Source organism: Actinia tenebrosa, unplaced genomic scaffold (genome assembly GCF_029948245.1).
Source record: "Actinia tenebrosa isolate PJP-AT-01 unplaced genomic scaffold, QUT_ActTen_1.0 PGA_scaffold0__85_contigs__length_37466705, whole genome shotgun sequence".
Lineage (NCBI taxonomy): Eukaryota > Metazoa > Cnidaria > Anthozoa > Actiniaria > Actiniidae > Actinia > Actinia tenebrosa.
This window is the reverse complement of record NW_028292569.1, coordinates 22,216,139-22,232,820: the sequence shown is the minus strand read 5'-3', so window position 1 is coordinate 22,232,820 and position 16,682 is coordinate 22,216,139. Positions and strand designations below refer to the sequence as shown.

General features: G+C 37.9%; 1 protein-coding gene and 1 long non-coding RNA gene across 2 annotated transcripts; one reads left to right on the top strand and one right to left on the bottom strand.

The window, feature by feature from the left end:
* The first annotated feature begins 7,199 nt into the window (after window positions 1–7,199).
* Window positions 7,200–8,090, top strand: LOC148913848 (uncharacterized). The gene is made up of 2 exons (XR_016119044.1): window positions 7,200–7,449; window positions 8,021–8,090. It is a non-coding gene; the product is annotated as an uncharacterized LOC148913848 (long non-coding RNA).
* A 1,106-nt stretch (window positions 8,091–9,196) lies between these two features.
* LOC148913847 (uncharacterized) lies at window positions 9,197–15,995 on the bottom strand. Its single transcript, XM_089040334.1, has 10 exons — window positions 15,926–15,995; window positions 15,437–15,811; window positions 13,876–14,154; window positions 13,141–13,512; window positions 12,506–12,580; window positions 11,893–11,970; window positions 11,434–11,583; window positions 10,461–10,488; window positions 10,236–10,373; window positions 9,197–9,824 (listed from the first exon to the last, which is right to left on the bottom strand). Exons 1-9 carry the CDS (start codon window positions 15,993–15,995, stop codon window positions 10,343–10,345), a joined length of 1,458 nt encoding a protein of 485 aa, XP_088896460.1. The 3' UTR covers window positions 9,197–9,824; window positions 10,236–10,342.
* Between the last annotated feature and the right edge of the window lie 687 nt (window positions 15,996–16,682).

The following is a 16,682-nucleotide window of genomic DNA, read 5'->3' as shown; positions in this document are numbered from 1 at the left end:
GTCTTGAAATGGCCTAAGCTGCTGCAAGTGGATGCGGGGACGGAGTTCATGGGCGTGGTAACTAAGACCCTGAAAGACCACGACACTAAGATTAGGAGAGCCGAAGCTGAGTACCACAGGGGTCAGAGCATTGTTGAAAGATTCAATAAAACCCTTGCTGAGCGTCTCTTTGGGTACCAGTATTGGAAAGAGCTGGAAAATCCCTCCAAACGCAACAGGGAATGGACCCAGAGGCTCCCCCAGGTCGTCGCGGCTTTGAACAACGAGGCGGCCAGGGCTACGGGAATAAAACCCAAGGATGCCATAAAAAAGAAACACGTGGAACACAAGTCCTACGTCAGAAGTTCGAGGGCGGTCTTCCCCCATGAAAAAAAATTAGGTAATGTCACAGTCCGATATCTCTACGGACCGGGTGAATTAGAAGGAGGATCCAAAAGAGCTACGGATCCTAATTGGTCTTTGGAAACTTACCAGATCCGAAGCGTAATAGCTAAGAAGGGTCAGCCCATCTTGTATTATCTTCACGATGGCCCCACACGTGGGTTCGTCATGGAAGAACTGCTTATCGTGTGATGTCCGAATGCTATCGTATGCACTCCGTCATCACACATCCATCGCTTACCGTCAAATGCAGACAGTGACACCTTCTCCTGCGTGACGTTATGTATCTGATGACCATAGCTGCGCAGGCTGTTCATCTTATGCCGCTGTTCCTTGCGTGTTCGTAATACGTTGAGGTAGGACTCGTGCGTAATGTCCTTCTTAACCACGTACTTTTTTACGCCTTTAGCTTTCTTTTCTACGCCGTCTAACTTTAGCACGCTGTACATCTTTGGTTTCAGACCCACGTACTCTACTATGGGTTTTCCTAACATTTCGTCTTTCATCTTCCCAATTACCTTCTTATTCTTCGCAGAGTAAAGGAAGTGCTCCTTCGGGTAACCGCTGGTGTCGTACTCGTCTATGTCGGGGAGGCAGTCTTTGTAAACGTCTTCCGTTTGCACTTCTAGAATTAGGGAGTCGGTGTCTGTGTATAGGAGGCGACAGCGGTCTCCGTACTTTGGCTTAAGCTTATCGTAGTAGAACTCGTACATAAGCAGCTTCGATAGATCCAGCACCGTAAAGCCTGTGTAAACGGGCTTGTTTAGTAAGAGGTTTGCCCTTTTCATGTGAATCACGTAGAAGTTCAGCATTTCTACGTATCTAACGAAGCCTGGCTGTGACACGTATGCTTCTGCTTCCTCTTTGGTGCTGACTATTTTTACGCTTACGCGCTTGCGGATGTTCTCCATTGTCTTTCCGAACACGCTGTTGTTCATCAGTTTGAAGAGGTTTTTCTCGAAGTCATTTTTCGCTGCGGTACGCTTTTGCGTGTTAAAGTCAATGTAGGGGCGCATCCAGGGTTCCTGCGTGAATTTTAGGACTCTGTGGATCTTCTCTACGCGCATTCCGTGTCGCACGTAGAACTGCAGGTTGCGGTAATGTACCACATACTTCTTCTTATCCATCAGGTTCATAGTTAGTTTCCTGTACGGTTTGTAACCAGGGCACATTTGCTTTTGCAGCGGACTTAGCTGCTTAAATGGTATCTCTATCGCTTCTGGTGCTAAGGGGAACTCATTGTGTTCGTCGTGCAGGCGCTCTGGGTACTCCAGATCCACTTCTAAAACGTAACCCTTGTCTTCCTCCTTTCCTACCTGCATGTAGAAGTCTATCGGCTTCACTGGATCCCATTCGAAGTCTCTCACAGGTAGGTACTGTGACATTGCCCAACCATAAAGGTTATTCGCATCCAGATAGTAAATGTATGTGGTTGGTTTCTCTGGGTCGTGCTCTACTAAGGGGTTGTTTGCGCGGGCGTAACGTCGGCTGGGTCCGCATACGCCGCCACGAATACCGTCTTCCATAAACCGATACATGTCGTACTCCGTTAGGAGATCCAACTGCGCATTTGTCTTCTTTAACAAAGCACTCCAGCTGAGCCCAGGAGCCGTGTAGAAATTAGCGGGATCCAATCCGTAATATTCCATAGCCATCTTTCTGAAGCTTTGGAAAACATCTGCAAGCAGCACTACGTCAGACCTTAGGTAGATGTCGTGGTAGTCCCCCATGTTCTCACAGGAGTACTTTTCCCACACGTCTAACGCATGCTGGTACTCCTCATCCTTTATACCGGACTCGTTTAGGGTGCTGTAGAAGCGATCTTTGGGTGGTAGGGACTCTTTGAATCGATCCCAGGAATCCATGTATTCATATGGGTAGACTCCTTTCCTTTCCGCGCCATATTGACTGGAAATGGGAAAGTTGGTGTTATACTTTACGAGGTTTGCTAAGGAGTCCGCCATAAACTGCTGCGAATCTAAGAACTTTAGCTTACCCACAGTTACGGACATGTAGCGCTCTTTGTTGTTGGGTATGCATTTGACGTTGGAGCCGTCTGTTCCTTGTAGTAGCAAATGGGAGTCGTAACCGCGGAGGTTGTGAAAGAACACCGGAATCTCCATGTCTGGATTTACTTTGAAGTTTATATTGCATTTCCAATGAGCCGCTCCTCTGTATTTACCCGTGATGTGGCAGTGATCCCTAACCTTATCCACATAGAAATCCTCAACAAATGCTTTGTGGCAGTGAATGCAGTGCGTGGAGGGCTTTCCCGGCTTCTCACCTTTCTTAGCATACTTCCCGCATTTAAAATGAGCTTCTCCTAGATACTTTCCATCTTCATCCCACGCTTTCTTGGCTCGTCTTCCAAACTGAAGAAGCGTATGTTGACAAATGTGGCATTTTTTTGCCTTGTTAAAAGCCTCCTGGTTCTCTTTGGTAAATTCCATCTTCTTTGGACGTCTTAATTGTTCTCTAATCTCCCCCTCCTCTTCTCGCAATGCTTCTAGAAACTCATTAGCTGCGTTCTTACCTCGGTAAATCACAGGAGGGTTTGCTTTACCGTCTGATCTGACTACTATGTAACCAAAGGAGCAGATCTCGTGTAATCCTACCTTATTCGTGGCACCACGTTTCTGCTCTTCCTTAGTTATCAACGCTTCGAAGTCTGCATATATCACGTAAGGCACTTGCATCTGCTTTTGATGGTCTGCGTATGAAAGCTCTTTGTTGGTGGGTATCTGGATCCGTTGCGCCACTTCTTCGACTCCGCGGCAGATCTCATCGTGTTTCTTTAGGGCATTTAAGGATGTAAATGACAGCAAGCAGCAGTCACAGAAGTACTTTTTGCCTTTGTGCTTAGTATGTCTGTAGAATAGTCTGCTAATGTGTTTAACCCATGAGTAGTGTCCGCCGTGGTAGAATAAATGTACGCGCTCTCCTTTACTTTTTGACAGAACTAACGGTACTATCGTCTGCTCTCTGACTCCGTAAACGTTAATTGCTAGATCGTTTATTTCCTCAAATATGGGGATGTCTATCAACTGCATGGGAAATTCCACACCATCCCACTCTAAATCATCTGTGGGATACTTACTTGTCCTACAGGGATCCTTCTCTGCTGGATACAGTGCAGACCTGATTGCCCACATAAAGCATCGATTGTCTTCATTCTTCACGTTTACAATAGCCTTCTTCCTTTCTACCCACGTTGGTAGCGGTACGTAACTCCCCCCTCGTATGGGTACGTACCTGGCTATACTTATCTCTATTCCTTCAACCTCCTCTACTGTCCAACCCGATCCTTCTTTCGTGTAGTTAGACAGCGACTCCATTATTGCTTCTAAGGCTTCATTGAGTGACCTATCCAGATTCGTGGATTCTAATATCACTAACGACTTTGATCGCAACATTGCTGTCGTCATTACCTCGTCTTTTGACAAACTTACTTCTACCATTATGCTCGCTTTCAGGGCTCCTAATTCTTCTATACCTTTTCGGAGAGTCCTTTTAACCTTCCTTTCTGACTGACGCCAAAACTGTCTAACGTCTATCTCACCGTTACCGGGTATTGACACCGTGCTGAAGTTGCTTTGGGATTCCATCTATATAATAGGAAATATTTTATACCTAATACCAAGCACTTTTTAGGTCGTCGTAGTCGTACTCACAGTCCTGACAATGCCAAAACAATTTAACCTTAGTCTCAAACTTCTTACCACATCCACAATCATAACTGCTCATACACTTCGTCTTCATTTTCAAATGCTTTTTCAAATCCGCTTCTTTCTTAAAAGTTCTCTTACATTCTTCGCACTCCATATATAGACTAACATATTTAAGTGCGCTGTTGCCCTCAACCACACTTGGAGTAGGGGTCGTCCGTAGGTGGATTTTTGACGCGGGTCTTACCCCGTGTTGAGATTGCGCTGGAACCCCCATTCCCTATACTACTGGGCCAGAGCCTTTATGCCTATCAACAGATTCAAAGCTCTTATGGCTATGCTCCATGTTGTCCACCCCGCAGCTGAGGCCCCTGGTAACAAGCTAAGGAAAGTGCAGTCTTTTATAGATGCATTTAAAGCCCGCTGCCTTAGTTTATACCAGCCTAAGCAAAACCTGGCCGTTGATGAACGGATGGTAAAATCCAGACACAGGTCAGGCATAAGGCAGTATATAAGGGATAAACCAACCAAGTGGGGTATAAAGCTGTGGGTGTTGGCGGATAGTAGTAATGGTTATACCTGTGACTTCAATGTTTACATTGGCAAGGCTGCAGGTAGAAATGTCAGTGCCAATGGTCTTGCATATGATGTGGTCTTAAAACTTATGCAACCTTTTCTCCACCAAGGTTATCACTTATATTTTGATAATTTCTATACATCTTTTCCATTGGTGAGAGATTTGTACCAGCTTGGGGTGCCATGTACTGGTACCATGATAGAAAGTCGAAGAGAATTCCCAGTAGTTCTCAAAAATGGGAAGACTTGGGCAAGGGGAAAAGATCGTGGAAGCATGAGGTGGGACAGGACCCCAGCTGTTCTTACCCTGCAGTGGAAGGACAACAAGGTTGTTTCCCTCTTGACAACCATTGGTAATGCCAATGAAGCATGTCAGGTGACGAGAAAGGTCAAGACTGGAAATGTCTGGAGGCAGATCAATGTCCAACAAGCAGCAGCAATCAAGCAGTATAACTCTTATATGAATGCTGTTGATCGCTCTGACCAGATCTTGGCTAACAACAACTGTCTCAGAAAGTGTATGCGTTGGTGGAAGACTCTCTTCTTTCACCTAATTGACATAGCTATTGTCAACAGCTATATTCTATTTAGGGAGCATAGAGCCAACAACCCCAATGTCGAAGCCCTTCGGAGACCAAAGTCTTACTCACTCCTTGATTATAAGGAAGAGCTTGTCAGACAACTAGCTGGTATTGGTGATGATGATGCTCTCCCAACTAGCGGCAAGGTCAAACCTTCGGGACAGTTCTTTACAGAACACTTACCTGTGTTTTCAGAGGATGTTCGACGCAACTGTGTTGTTTGTTATCGTGAGGGGAGAGGTCAGCTGAGGGTGGCCTCATATTGTGATGCCCCTCAATGTCAGGTGTTCCTACACATAACTAGTGCTAGGAACTGCTTCAGGGTGTGGCACAGCAAGGACTATCACCATGACTAGTTTTATATTCAGTTTCCCGACATTGTGCCGTAAGAAACCGTGTATCAATTGGCTGTATATTTATGAACTAAAATGTTTACCTCCTTTTGCCTTTTTGCATTGCAGGTTTGTTTGCCTAAGAAACACTAAGGAAAACCGTAAGCAATGTTGAAAATGAAGTGTATTGTCCTACATATTTTATTGCTTTAGTGAATAAAGATGAAAAAAATTCCAACTGGTTTGTTTGTTTTGTACAAATAGAGTATTAGCATAAGCATGTACAATATTATTTACTGCCACATACAACTCTTGACCCGTACGTATTATTACTAGTATTAGTAATTAGTATTATTAAGGGCAGGAGACTGGCTTTATTATATAAAAAAAGGCTCAAGAAGGAATATATTCTGCATTAATACAATTTTGTAATTAAAATCGCATTAAAGGAAATGCTTGGAGACCAAAAAAAGGCATTTAATAAATGGACGCCCAGGAAACATGTTTTGGCCAGTTTTGCGCGGCCAAAACCATATCACGAAAAATCTCGTATCTCATTGAAAATTGAGAATTTTGTCTCCAAACTTGGTGTGCTTTTTCTTGATGAAATTATCAAACTTTTTTGTAAAAGAAATTCATCAAGCTCTGTAAACCCTGGAAACTAGGGGCGTTTTAAGGAAAAAATCACTGCCTTAAGAGTTAATTTATGCTAATTTATTCATAAGTGATCCTCTTTTTCTGGTTAAAAAAATTGATTATTTTAAGAGCAAATTTAATCAGCTTTAATTTGAGGTATCTTGCTCTACATGCCTCAAAATAGTTTTGAAAATATAAAATTGAACTTAGATCCTGCCATTTTAACCCCTTTTTTGCAAGAACGGGAAAGAGTTAATCAAAAGAGAAGAATCTGGATAATAATTAATCACGAGGGGAGGTTGGGAGAATTCGAGACAGTTATGCAAACCCGAGACGTAGTCGAGGGTTTGCATAACTTTCGAGAATTCTCCCAACCCCCCGAGCGTTGCTATCAGGCTATGTAAACACAGAGAAAAAAGTTTTCTATTGCTTTTACTTAATAAATACTAAGGGAAAACATTACCACTTGCAAGAAAATAAATCTTTATTTGAATTTGATTCTCATATCAAAATACAAATTCTACATACATCACGAACTTCGATCGTTAGCCAATCAAATTTCGTGTAATAAACGCCAAGGAGGCAAAAGTGAAGCGAGAAATAGAATCGCTAGCTATTTTAAACATTTATCTTTCTAAAACTTTAAAACAAATACAAAGAAATGTCCAAAGATTGAATAGAAATCTTAATAAAAGATTTCAGAATTCATTATCTTTACGAAAGTGATCAAAAGTAGATAACAGAGTGTCAGTGACTGGAATTCTCGTTTGAAAGAAACGTGGTTTTGCTCAATTTGACAGCCAGAAAACATGGCAGCGAAAATGATTGTTTCGTCTTGCCTCGGGAAGATATTTTGGGGAGCTGAAGAGCTATCGCTGGAAAACGTTCGAAGCTGCTGACTGTTTCCTTGAAATACTTGTACTCCTTATCGGGCGGTGCATTTAATCATGAGAAAACACGTCGCTGAACAACCGAAGCTGTCCTGACGAAGGACGTGTGTTGTAGCTCCTGAGGGAATTCTCGTTACGGCGACCAACAAGAGATTGTCATGATCGATATTACGATCAGAAACACCTGCATGAGACCATACGTTTATGCCTGTGGCCCTGACACAAGTCAAAATTTGGAACTTCGTCTTCAAAATACATTTTTGGGGGCGTTTTTTTCCTCGAAAGAAACTGTAAATTTTTGAACTTGTACTGGGAAAACACGAAAGTTGTGACGTCACAACTGTGTTTACATACCCTCATGCAAACATGCCTATCAACCAATCACAGCGTGCGTACTATTTAATTTATTTTATAACAATGAATCTCTAATACTTATAAAGAACATATTCTACGTTTGTTATATAGCTACGAAATGTTCCGATATAACGAACACTCTCATTGGTTTAAAGAAGACCACGTGACACTAGCTAAATCTAAATCCCGACAGAAAAAATAAGTTACATGAATATTACAGGGAAATAAGTTATGTGAAACATCGAGACTCGAGGGAAAACAAAACTAACTATTTCCCTCGTGACCAGACATTAAGTGTATAATATATAATCTTTAGCTCTAAATAACAACAATGTAAAAATAAAATAGAATACATAAAATATTTACAAAGTTAATACAAACATATATAATTCTGACTAACGAGACATTGAGAAAAAACTGCATTAACGTAGTGTATGGCACTTATATGTCATGATACGCGCATGCAACACAAAAATGCATTTATTTATCAAATTGATTAATCGTAAAGTCTTATGAATACGAATCCTTTTCAAAGTCGAGGTATCATTTAAGGTTTTGGGACAAGTTTGTTAGTCGAGATTCCTTATCATTTTTTTTTTTTATAGACAAACAATAAATGTATTTGTTTGGTGTCAACTACGAACACGTTTTGACCCAACAACTAGTGAACCTGAACCATGAGGTCTCTTTGTACTTGTGGATATGAAACAGAAAACTTTATTGGCTTGTTCTTTATCATAACACCTTGTGGCCGAACTATCATCATTGAATTGGAACAGGAAGGAAACCCGGGACACCGCATGCGGTGTATGAAGAAATTTAGAAATCACAATCCTAGGTGGTTTGTGCAAGTTATTCGTGTTTGAAAGCAGACCAAAAACAGCTCAAATTTTGTTTCTGCCGAGTATGGATTAAATGGTGAAAAACATTGACCCCTAGAGTCGATTAATGAAATCATTAGTCAATTATTCCTTTTTTACGTACGAATTAACCGGAATAATGCAATCACATTGCAATATTCAAATGAAAATTCAGTTCATTATTCGACTCGTGATAAAGAAGGTAATTCATGTAAAATTACAGATACCTTCGTGCAGAATCGCTCTCTTATTTCATAAGCATACACACTAGGTTTCATAATTTCCATACTTCAATTTCTTGGAGGATATCATCAGTAATTGCTGAGATAAACAATTTTCTGTCGAATAATAACAGGTAAAGGCCTTCCCAGCACTTAAACACGGCCAAGACTATTTCTGACCGCCATGTTTTCTTGGTCTTCCTGTGTTAGCATTGATTATAACCAATCAAAATGTCGTATATTGAATTTAAAGTTTATTGGAATTTTCATATCTTCGTTTTCGACGTTGTCAAATTCGACAGAATAATTAAATCAAAATTCGAAAATTCAAATCGTTAATCGACTTTAGGGCTCTACGCGTGACCTTCTTTGACTGTAATCTTATAAAAGTTGGATAATTTGGTTTTTACGTTTTTACCTCAAAACACTAGAGACTTTATATCGGCCTATACCCTCCCCCCAACCCCCCTCTTATAAAAAGGAAATAGCGTGTGCCAACCGTGCCCCACCCATGAAGTTTTCTTTCTAAACCAATTAAAATTTAATTGCTTCGTGAGAGATTCCTTTGGATTTGGCGGGAAAATGATACATCCCCCGGCCCTCCTCCACCTATAATCGGGACTTTGCTACACCCCTGCTATCTAAATCCAATTAGGTATGGAGAACAGTAGAAAAACAAAACAAACAAACAAACAAGCAATTAAACAAAGTATACACGAATGAATGAATTCGTCTATATATAATTTTATGAATTGCTACAATTAGAGATAAACAGAACAAAAGTTAATATGAATTCGTATATAAATTACCGTTTACTCGAAAATCGTTAATAGATTGTATTCACGATTGTATTCAGCTTCTATTTTTTCGCTTTATTGATGGTTTTCACGGCGGCCATGTTGGAGAAACTTAACCAAAGATCTAGAATTGTCAATGAATTTTTTTGTTAAATCCTCCAACATGGACGCCGTCGTGTCTTTTGTTATTTAATTCTGTTATGGGAATGGTCGAGAACCATCAATAGTATTAATTCATTTTTGTTATTTCTTTTGCCTAGCTGACTTGTTGATACAATGAACAGTAAAGACAATAATTAATCGTATCGAGGAATCTAGTTCGGTGTTATTTTGTACCTAAATGTATTAGTAAAAATATATTGTGTATCATTCCAGAAAAACATATTCATATATAGGCTCTACATTGTCACCATGGCTTGAATTGTGGCTGCAATCAATCTCACTATACGCGTCACGATCTGGTAATTGTGGAGGGATGACTTCAGTTGAAGACAGGAGATCTAATTCTACATAGATGATCTGGCCTGGGTGCTGAAATAACAAAATAAGTTATTGGCCAACTAATTCAGTTGTTTAGTATAAAATCTACCTTAAAGGGGAAAAAATGTGTTGCATGCCAAATCTACTCTCCATGCATAATATTCATATGCCTTGCAATACAACATCAGAATAACATTATTTTGATTAACACCCACTAAATCGTTATTTTAACGGAATTTCATATGATTCTGTGGTTATTATTAAAAGAAATATAAAATGAAGCATGTTCGCTAAATATACAAATGGTCCTTTAATTGCAGCGCGCTAATTGAAACCTTAATATTTGAATATAGCTTTAATTGTTTTCATTTCAATTAATAAAAGAAACTCAATAATGAGCTATTGTACTACAAATCAATAAAAATATGTTGATAATATTCTATTCTAGCATATTTTTCATACCTCTTTCTTGCTATTTTCTACCTGGGCATGGATCGGTATGTCCCCCTGTTGTCTTGTTCTCTTCTTTTTTGACAAATCAACACTTGCATATATGGGTATGTCATCTTCTATAGCCTCCAGAGGCAGAGAGGAGGCATCCTTAGGACAACAGAATTGGTTTTAGTCCTTAACAATATACTTCTTCGTAATATATTCTGATTTTGTAATCAAGGCATAAATACGTACTCATTTTCTCCTGGTTGTTCTTTCGTATCTGTGGAAATAAATAGCCTGCACTATAAAAGTCGTTCTTGCATGCAGTAGGTGAAATTGGCTATTTTAAACCTACGACTTGCATGATTAATGATGGTAATTGAACTGAGTGGAGTGCAATTTGGACCAAAATCATACGAGTGATTACAAAATTGCACGACCGCGTAGCAAGTGCAATTTGTTAATCACAAGTATGATTTTGGTCCAAAATTACACAACACGAAGTTCTATTACCACTTCTATTACCTCATCCTTTTTGTAATCATACACAAGAAAAGGACACAATAAAGAGTGCAGAATAATCAATTTAATGTGGAAGAAAGAGTAAATCAATCAGGTTTTTTCTGCTATAAAATAAACGATTAACAGCAAATCATTAAATATCCATAAGTAATGCTAATCATTCTCTTCTCTGATTGGCTTAATATAGGAATTCTGTTCTGTGATTGGTTCTTTCAAAATGATGCGATTAACAGCTCAAGAGGATGCGATTAAGAGCTCCTAAGGATGCGATTTTGGAATTAATCGTACTCCTATGAACAAATCAGATTGCTGGATTAGGTAGTGATTACAAAAAGGATATGATTAGGTTATTAATCACTGATTAATAACGCAATGACTGATAATTAATGACTGATAAATTTTTAATCACTGAGGATGGTGGAATTAAGGATTGGACTGTTTTTAGTTTTGTAAAAATAAAAAAATAAAAAGGGTTAAAAAACAAAATTCAAGAGGGAAAAAATAAATAAGAGAAGGAAGGACATCAAGAAAGCGTTGGGGGTGCTGATGTTAAGAATTAAGGTGACGGTGATGCACTGAGGAGCAGGAGCAGGAGCAGGAGCAGGAGCAGGAGCCGGAGCAGGAGCAGGAGCAGGAGCAGGAGCAGAAGGGCAACATCAATAAGGAATGGTAACAATAACAATATTTTAAAAATGTAATATACCTTTGCCATTACTGTACTTTGTATAGATCACTACAGCAAAGATAATAATTATCGTTATCAAGACAAACATTACTGCTCCACCTGCTGCCAATAAGATGATATCCTTTTTGCCGGTCTTATTGTCTCCTCCTAGAGGACCGCTAGTCTTGTCTTCAAATAAATAACAAATAAAATATGAATAACAAATGAAAACTTAATAAGAAAATGAATATAAAAATATAAGAAATTATAAGATTCAAGTGAAAGACAAAAAGAAATAAAAGAAAACACAGAAATAGAACAGTAAACTCCTACGAAATGAAGAATATGCAAAGAAGAATAAGAACAAAAGAAAAAAAAAACACAACTTTATAAATGGAAAAATAATTAACATGAAAGAGCAGCCGATTGTATTGTATCATACGGACGATTTTTTTATTTGCACCTGAAGTGATTTTTTTTTTTCGATTAAGCTCTTACCTTGTTGTACTTTTGGTGTTGAAACTACTACAATAGTTGAACTTATTGAACTTATGTCTATCGACTTAGACGTAGAAACTAAAAAAAAAGTAGATGCATGAGTCGGCATTAATGGAATTCACAGCTCAGTTTTTGTGTGTATGTGTGGGATTGATGCTTGTTTCTTCGATTGACTGATTGACTCCATTAATTAACTATAATTATACAAAACAAAAGTATAATTATAAGTATAAATTAAATACTAATGAAAGATAACGTAACGACGTTTCGAAAATATACTGACGTCGCTTTCTTTCGTTAGTTGTTACTTGTTTATGTATTTCAAAGTCGCGATATTAAAAACAAACTCACTTAAGGAATATAAAAACAAACAAAAAATAACTAACAACCAAATAAAAACGAAAAACAGAAGAGATGACTAACTAAAAACTAGTGTGAAAAAAGAAAAACAACGAAGAACCAAACTAGCAACGAAATGAAAAAAAAAAAAGATACTCGTTCAATACCCGTTTATAAATTAATTTTCCAAATTTTCATTTTCTGTTCTTTAGATTTTGTTTGACTTTCCGTTTTTCTAGGTTGGTTGTTTGTTACGTTAATTTGGTTAGATTACCTCGGTTAATTATTGATATCGAGCTTTGTGTATAGTAGCGTGTACTTTCCGATAGTACCGTAGAAGTAGGAAGAGCTAGAAATGATCAAATCACAATTTATTTATATTTTTATTTTATTTTTCTTATTCTAAACAAATTTAACATAATGTTTAATAACTTATATCTTTTCCAAGGGGAAAGCATAGTTGTTTTTTTTCTTGTTTGTTTGTTTGTTTGTTTTTTGTTGTTGTTGTTGTAGCTTTTTTTGCTTTTTTTTTTTTTTAGAGGGGGGGGGGGATGGAAGCATAGTCACAGACGGACTATATAATTGCACAATTCTTAAAAAGAACCTTTTCACGTTTTCAACATAGCTGTTAGTTAACGCTGATAAATATATAATACCATAAATAAAATGATAAACCATAAAAATGATAAATTAAAATTCATAATTCCACGGGGAGGCTATTCCATACTTTGGCTTACGATGAGTGCGTCCTCAATCATCATCATGCATTTCCACGACAAAAAAATATAGAATTTGTGTGTGTGTGTGTGTGTAATTTTTGATGCACTTCGTAGTTTTCCAAAAAACTCTTTGAAAATTGTGGTTTCGCATAAAACGTAAGAACCATTAAAAGGAATAAATATTTCAAACCTGTTTGGGTGACATTGATAAAGTGTTCATCATAACCAAGTAAATTTTCTGCTTTACCCCTGTAGAACCCATAGCTGCCTGCACCAACAGTTACTAGCTCCAAGACACTACCACCAGTAACATTATGGGATCCTGTAGCTATCGATTCTTCCTTACTAGGTTCATACCACGTGAATAGAGGAGAGGGCACGCCATGGGTCAAACAGTATATCCTGATTATACCACCATTATATGAAGAAACTGTGTGATTTGAATGAAATACGTCTATTTCTGGTTTGTCTGCGAAGAGAACGAATCGATTCTTCCAATATTCTGATATACGTTCAGAAGGTAGGCTTATTTTGTGAATCACATTTTGTTCTCTGCAAATGACTGTCATAAGAAAACCGTTTTAAATAAGATAATAATAGGTATTCATTTAGATTGATAGATGGCCAGCTTTTTATCGTTTGAATGGTCATTGGATGTTTGACGTTCGTACCACCATCATATGAAGAAACTGTGTCAACTACATCTATTTCTGGTTTGACTGTGAAAAGAAGGAATTGATTCTTCCAATACCTTCCGATATACGTTAGCTCGATTTGTGAGTCCATTTTATTGTTGTTTTTTCTTTCTTTCTGCTTAATGATTTCATGTTCTATTATGACCCAAACATCGACATTTCGTATTAGCAAACAACAAAAGAACCGGCTATACAATTAATTGACAAAATAATCAATGTACTAAACTCACACTGGACAGATATTGTTGTACTTCTACAGGCTGGATTCTCCTTCGGGTTGTTACTGGCACAGCAATTATATATTCCACTATCATTTCTTGTGATATTTGACATATTAATTATTACATTTCCCACGCCTTGGTTCTTATGGAGCTTGCCACCTTCCCTCAATCTCAGCCATGTGACGTTTGGTTCAGGGATTCCAACCACAGAACAGCTGATAAGTAATCCGTCTGATTTATTTACACGTATCTTTGAAGACGAAGGGTTTAACGTGACATTAGGAAAAGCTGTTATAAGAAGAACGAAACTCATTCAAAGCACTGCTAGAATTACATTATTGATCATGTTAAAAAAATACAAAATCAGTATTGCTTATCGTTAAAAAAATTTAATCCAAAAAAGTAAATAGAAGCAAAAACAAGAAAGCAAACTAATTAAAAAAATTTCCATTTAAGGAAAATATAATGATACAAAAAAAAAAAGATATAAGCAAACAAACAAACAAATAAACAACAACAAAAAAATAAATAAAATGAAAAAAAAAAAAAACACGCAAAAAAAAGCAAAGATAAACGAGAGCTTGATGTAATTAATACGTGGTACGTGGATGGTATGAAAAGAAATACGTTCGAATGAGCCGTATGAGTCAATGAGTCATGAGTCAAGGAGTCATGAGTCAAGGAGTCATGAGTCAAGGAGTCATGAGTCAATGAGTCATGAATCAAATAGGAAAATTAATTATATTTTATATTCTAGTTGTTGTAATGCCACCAAACGATCTGGGATAGAATATTGCTACCGTTTGTTATAGAAGGTTTCAGTGGCCACCATCTATAGCAGGGCTAAAGTGCGCGGATAGACTGGAGCGAATAAACAAATCGGTGAGTATTCGTGCAGCTTTGCAGTGAGATGTTCTAATAAAAACAGGTGTTATCTCAAAAAACTATTGAGTTTGGTAAGTCTGTTAGTAGTAGAGATATCGTAGTTCAATTTTCGGTGCATAGAATATCGATTGTCGGGTCAAATTTGAACATTAGAGTCGAGTTGGAGTACAAGTCCAGTGAATGGTTTGAAAATTCGAAATTCGAAAAGTCTAAGTTGGTTGGTGTTTTGAAACAATCACCATGGGAAGAAATGGATTTCAGTTCTAGGGTAAGTTTAACAATACATGCAGCAAATCAGCAGAGAATCTAATATTAAAAATTTTCGCGGGATTACTTTCACCTGATGTTTTTGGTTTACTGTGTTAGTGTTCAGTAGCTAGACAATAAAGCTAGACACATGAAATACTGGAAGGAACAGAAGCAGTCCACGGCCGCTATAACTTCAATACCGGTACCATTTTTGATAATTTTCACGAGAGATATTATAATTTATTTTATTCGACTCATTACCCACAGACTCACGACTCATTGGCTCATTGGCTCATTGGCTCACCGGGCTCATAAAACAGACGACCTCTGGTATAAATAATTGAAACTCGTTAAAATCGCGAATCAAGATACAAATACCATTTTCCTAATCTTACTAATAATGAGATGTGTAGCACCTAAACTACTTTTAACTTACACGTTACGACTAGCTTAACTTTACTTGTTATGGGGCTTCTTGTTGCCAGCACCAGAACACATCCATACGTACCACTATCAGCCAGAGTGACATTATGGATTACTAGTGTAGCGTTAGATTCTTTACTCACTCGAACAGGGTTCAGTAGTCTAGCAGGACATGTGTTGTTGTTTATGTACCATTTCCCCTCGTTGAATATATTTTCCTGTGCAATTTGAAATGCACTGCCATTGTCAGCATAGAACATCCACTTTGGCGAATAAACACCAAACTCGTCCATCTTGTTATCCACACTGTAATCCCACACGAGCTTAGCGGTATCTCCTACAGACACATATGAAACACTTGGTGGAACTACTGTGAAACGAGCTGCACCTAAAATATTCAACCACGATATATTAAAATATAAAAATATAATGTACTAGCAAAATGGATATTCCTGTAGGATAAAGCGATGTTTCTGAGAAAGTAGAACAAACATATTCTCACCCTGCGTCCTGCTCACGAGTAACACTACTTTGAACAGCAGTGAAATCCATAGGACCAGAGATGCCTCCATTGTTTCAAAAGATTAAAGCAATAGTGTATCAAAATGATAATAATATTTGATTAGGTAATGTATTTCACTTTCATGATTCGTTGTTTTATGCATGTGGAATTTCTTTCTCGAAACTAAGTATGAATGAAAAGTGTTTTCTTCCATTCTAGCGCATTATAGCAGCAATCAAATGATGCTAAAATGAAATTCATGGTTGTTTCGTTGTAATCATTGGACCACTTGATTTAATATCGAGTCAAAATGATTAATGATAACTGTCGTTTTTGCTTTGTTTCATAATGGTTTGTTTTATGTTATTCTTGTGCTCCTTATTATTATTATTTCTTCCGTTTACTAAAAACAATCCAACGAAGCGTAAGGGCGTAAACGTATTTCTTATTCCAGATGATTTTCTTCTGACGCTTAAAATATTTACGTTATACTGGAGGCAGGGCATCACTAAGAAAAACACTTTAAAAAGTGTTACCCCCCAGTCATTGCAAACCAACTCAGCTTTGTTCTCAAAATAATATACCAATGGAGATATTAATGAAATCAAGTATGACGATGGATTTCGAAAGCATCTAAACCTTCACGATAATGAATGAAGCTCCTCGTGGTTAAGTATTGTGCTCGAGAGAGGGTTCGTACCCATGGAAGGCGCCTTTTGGTTTACTGTCATTCAATAATGGGAAACATACCTTGTGG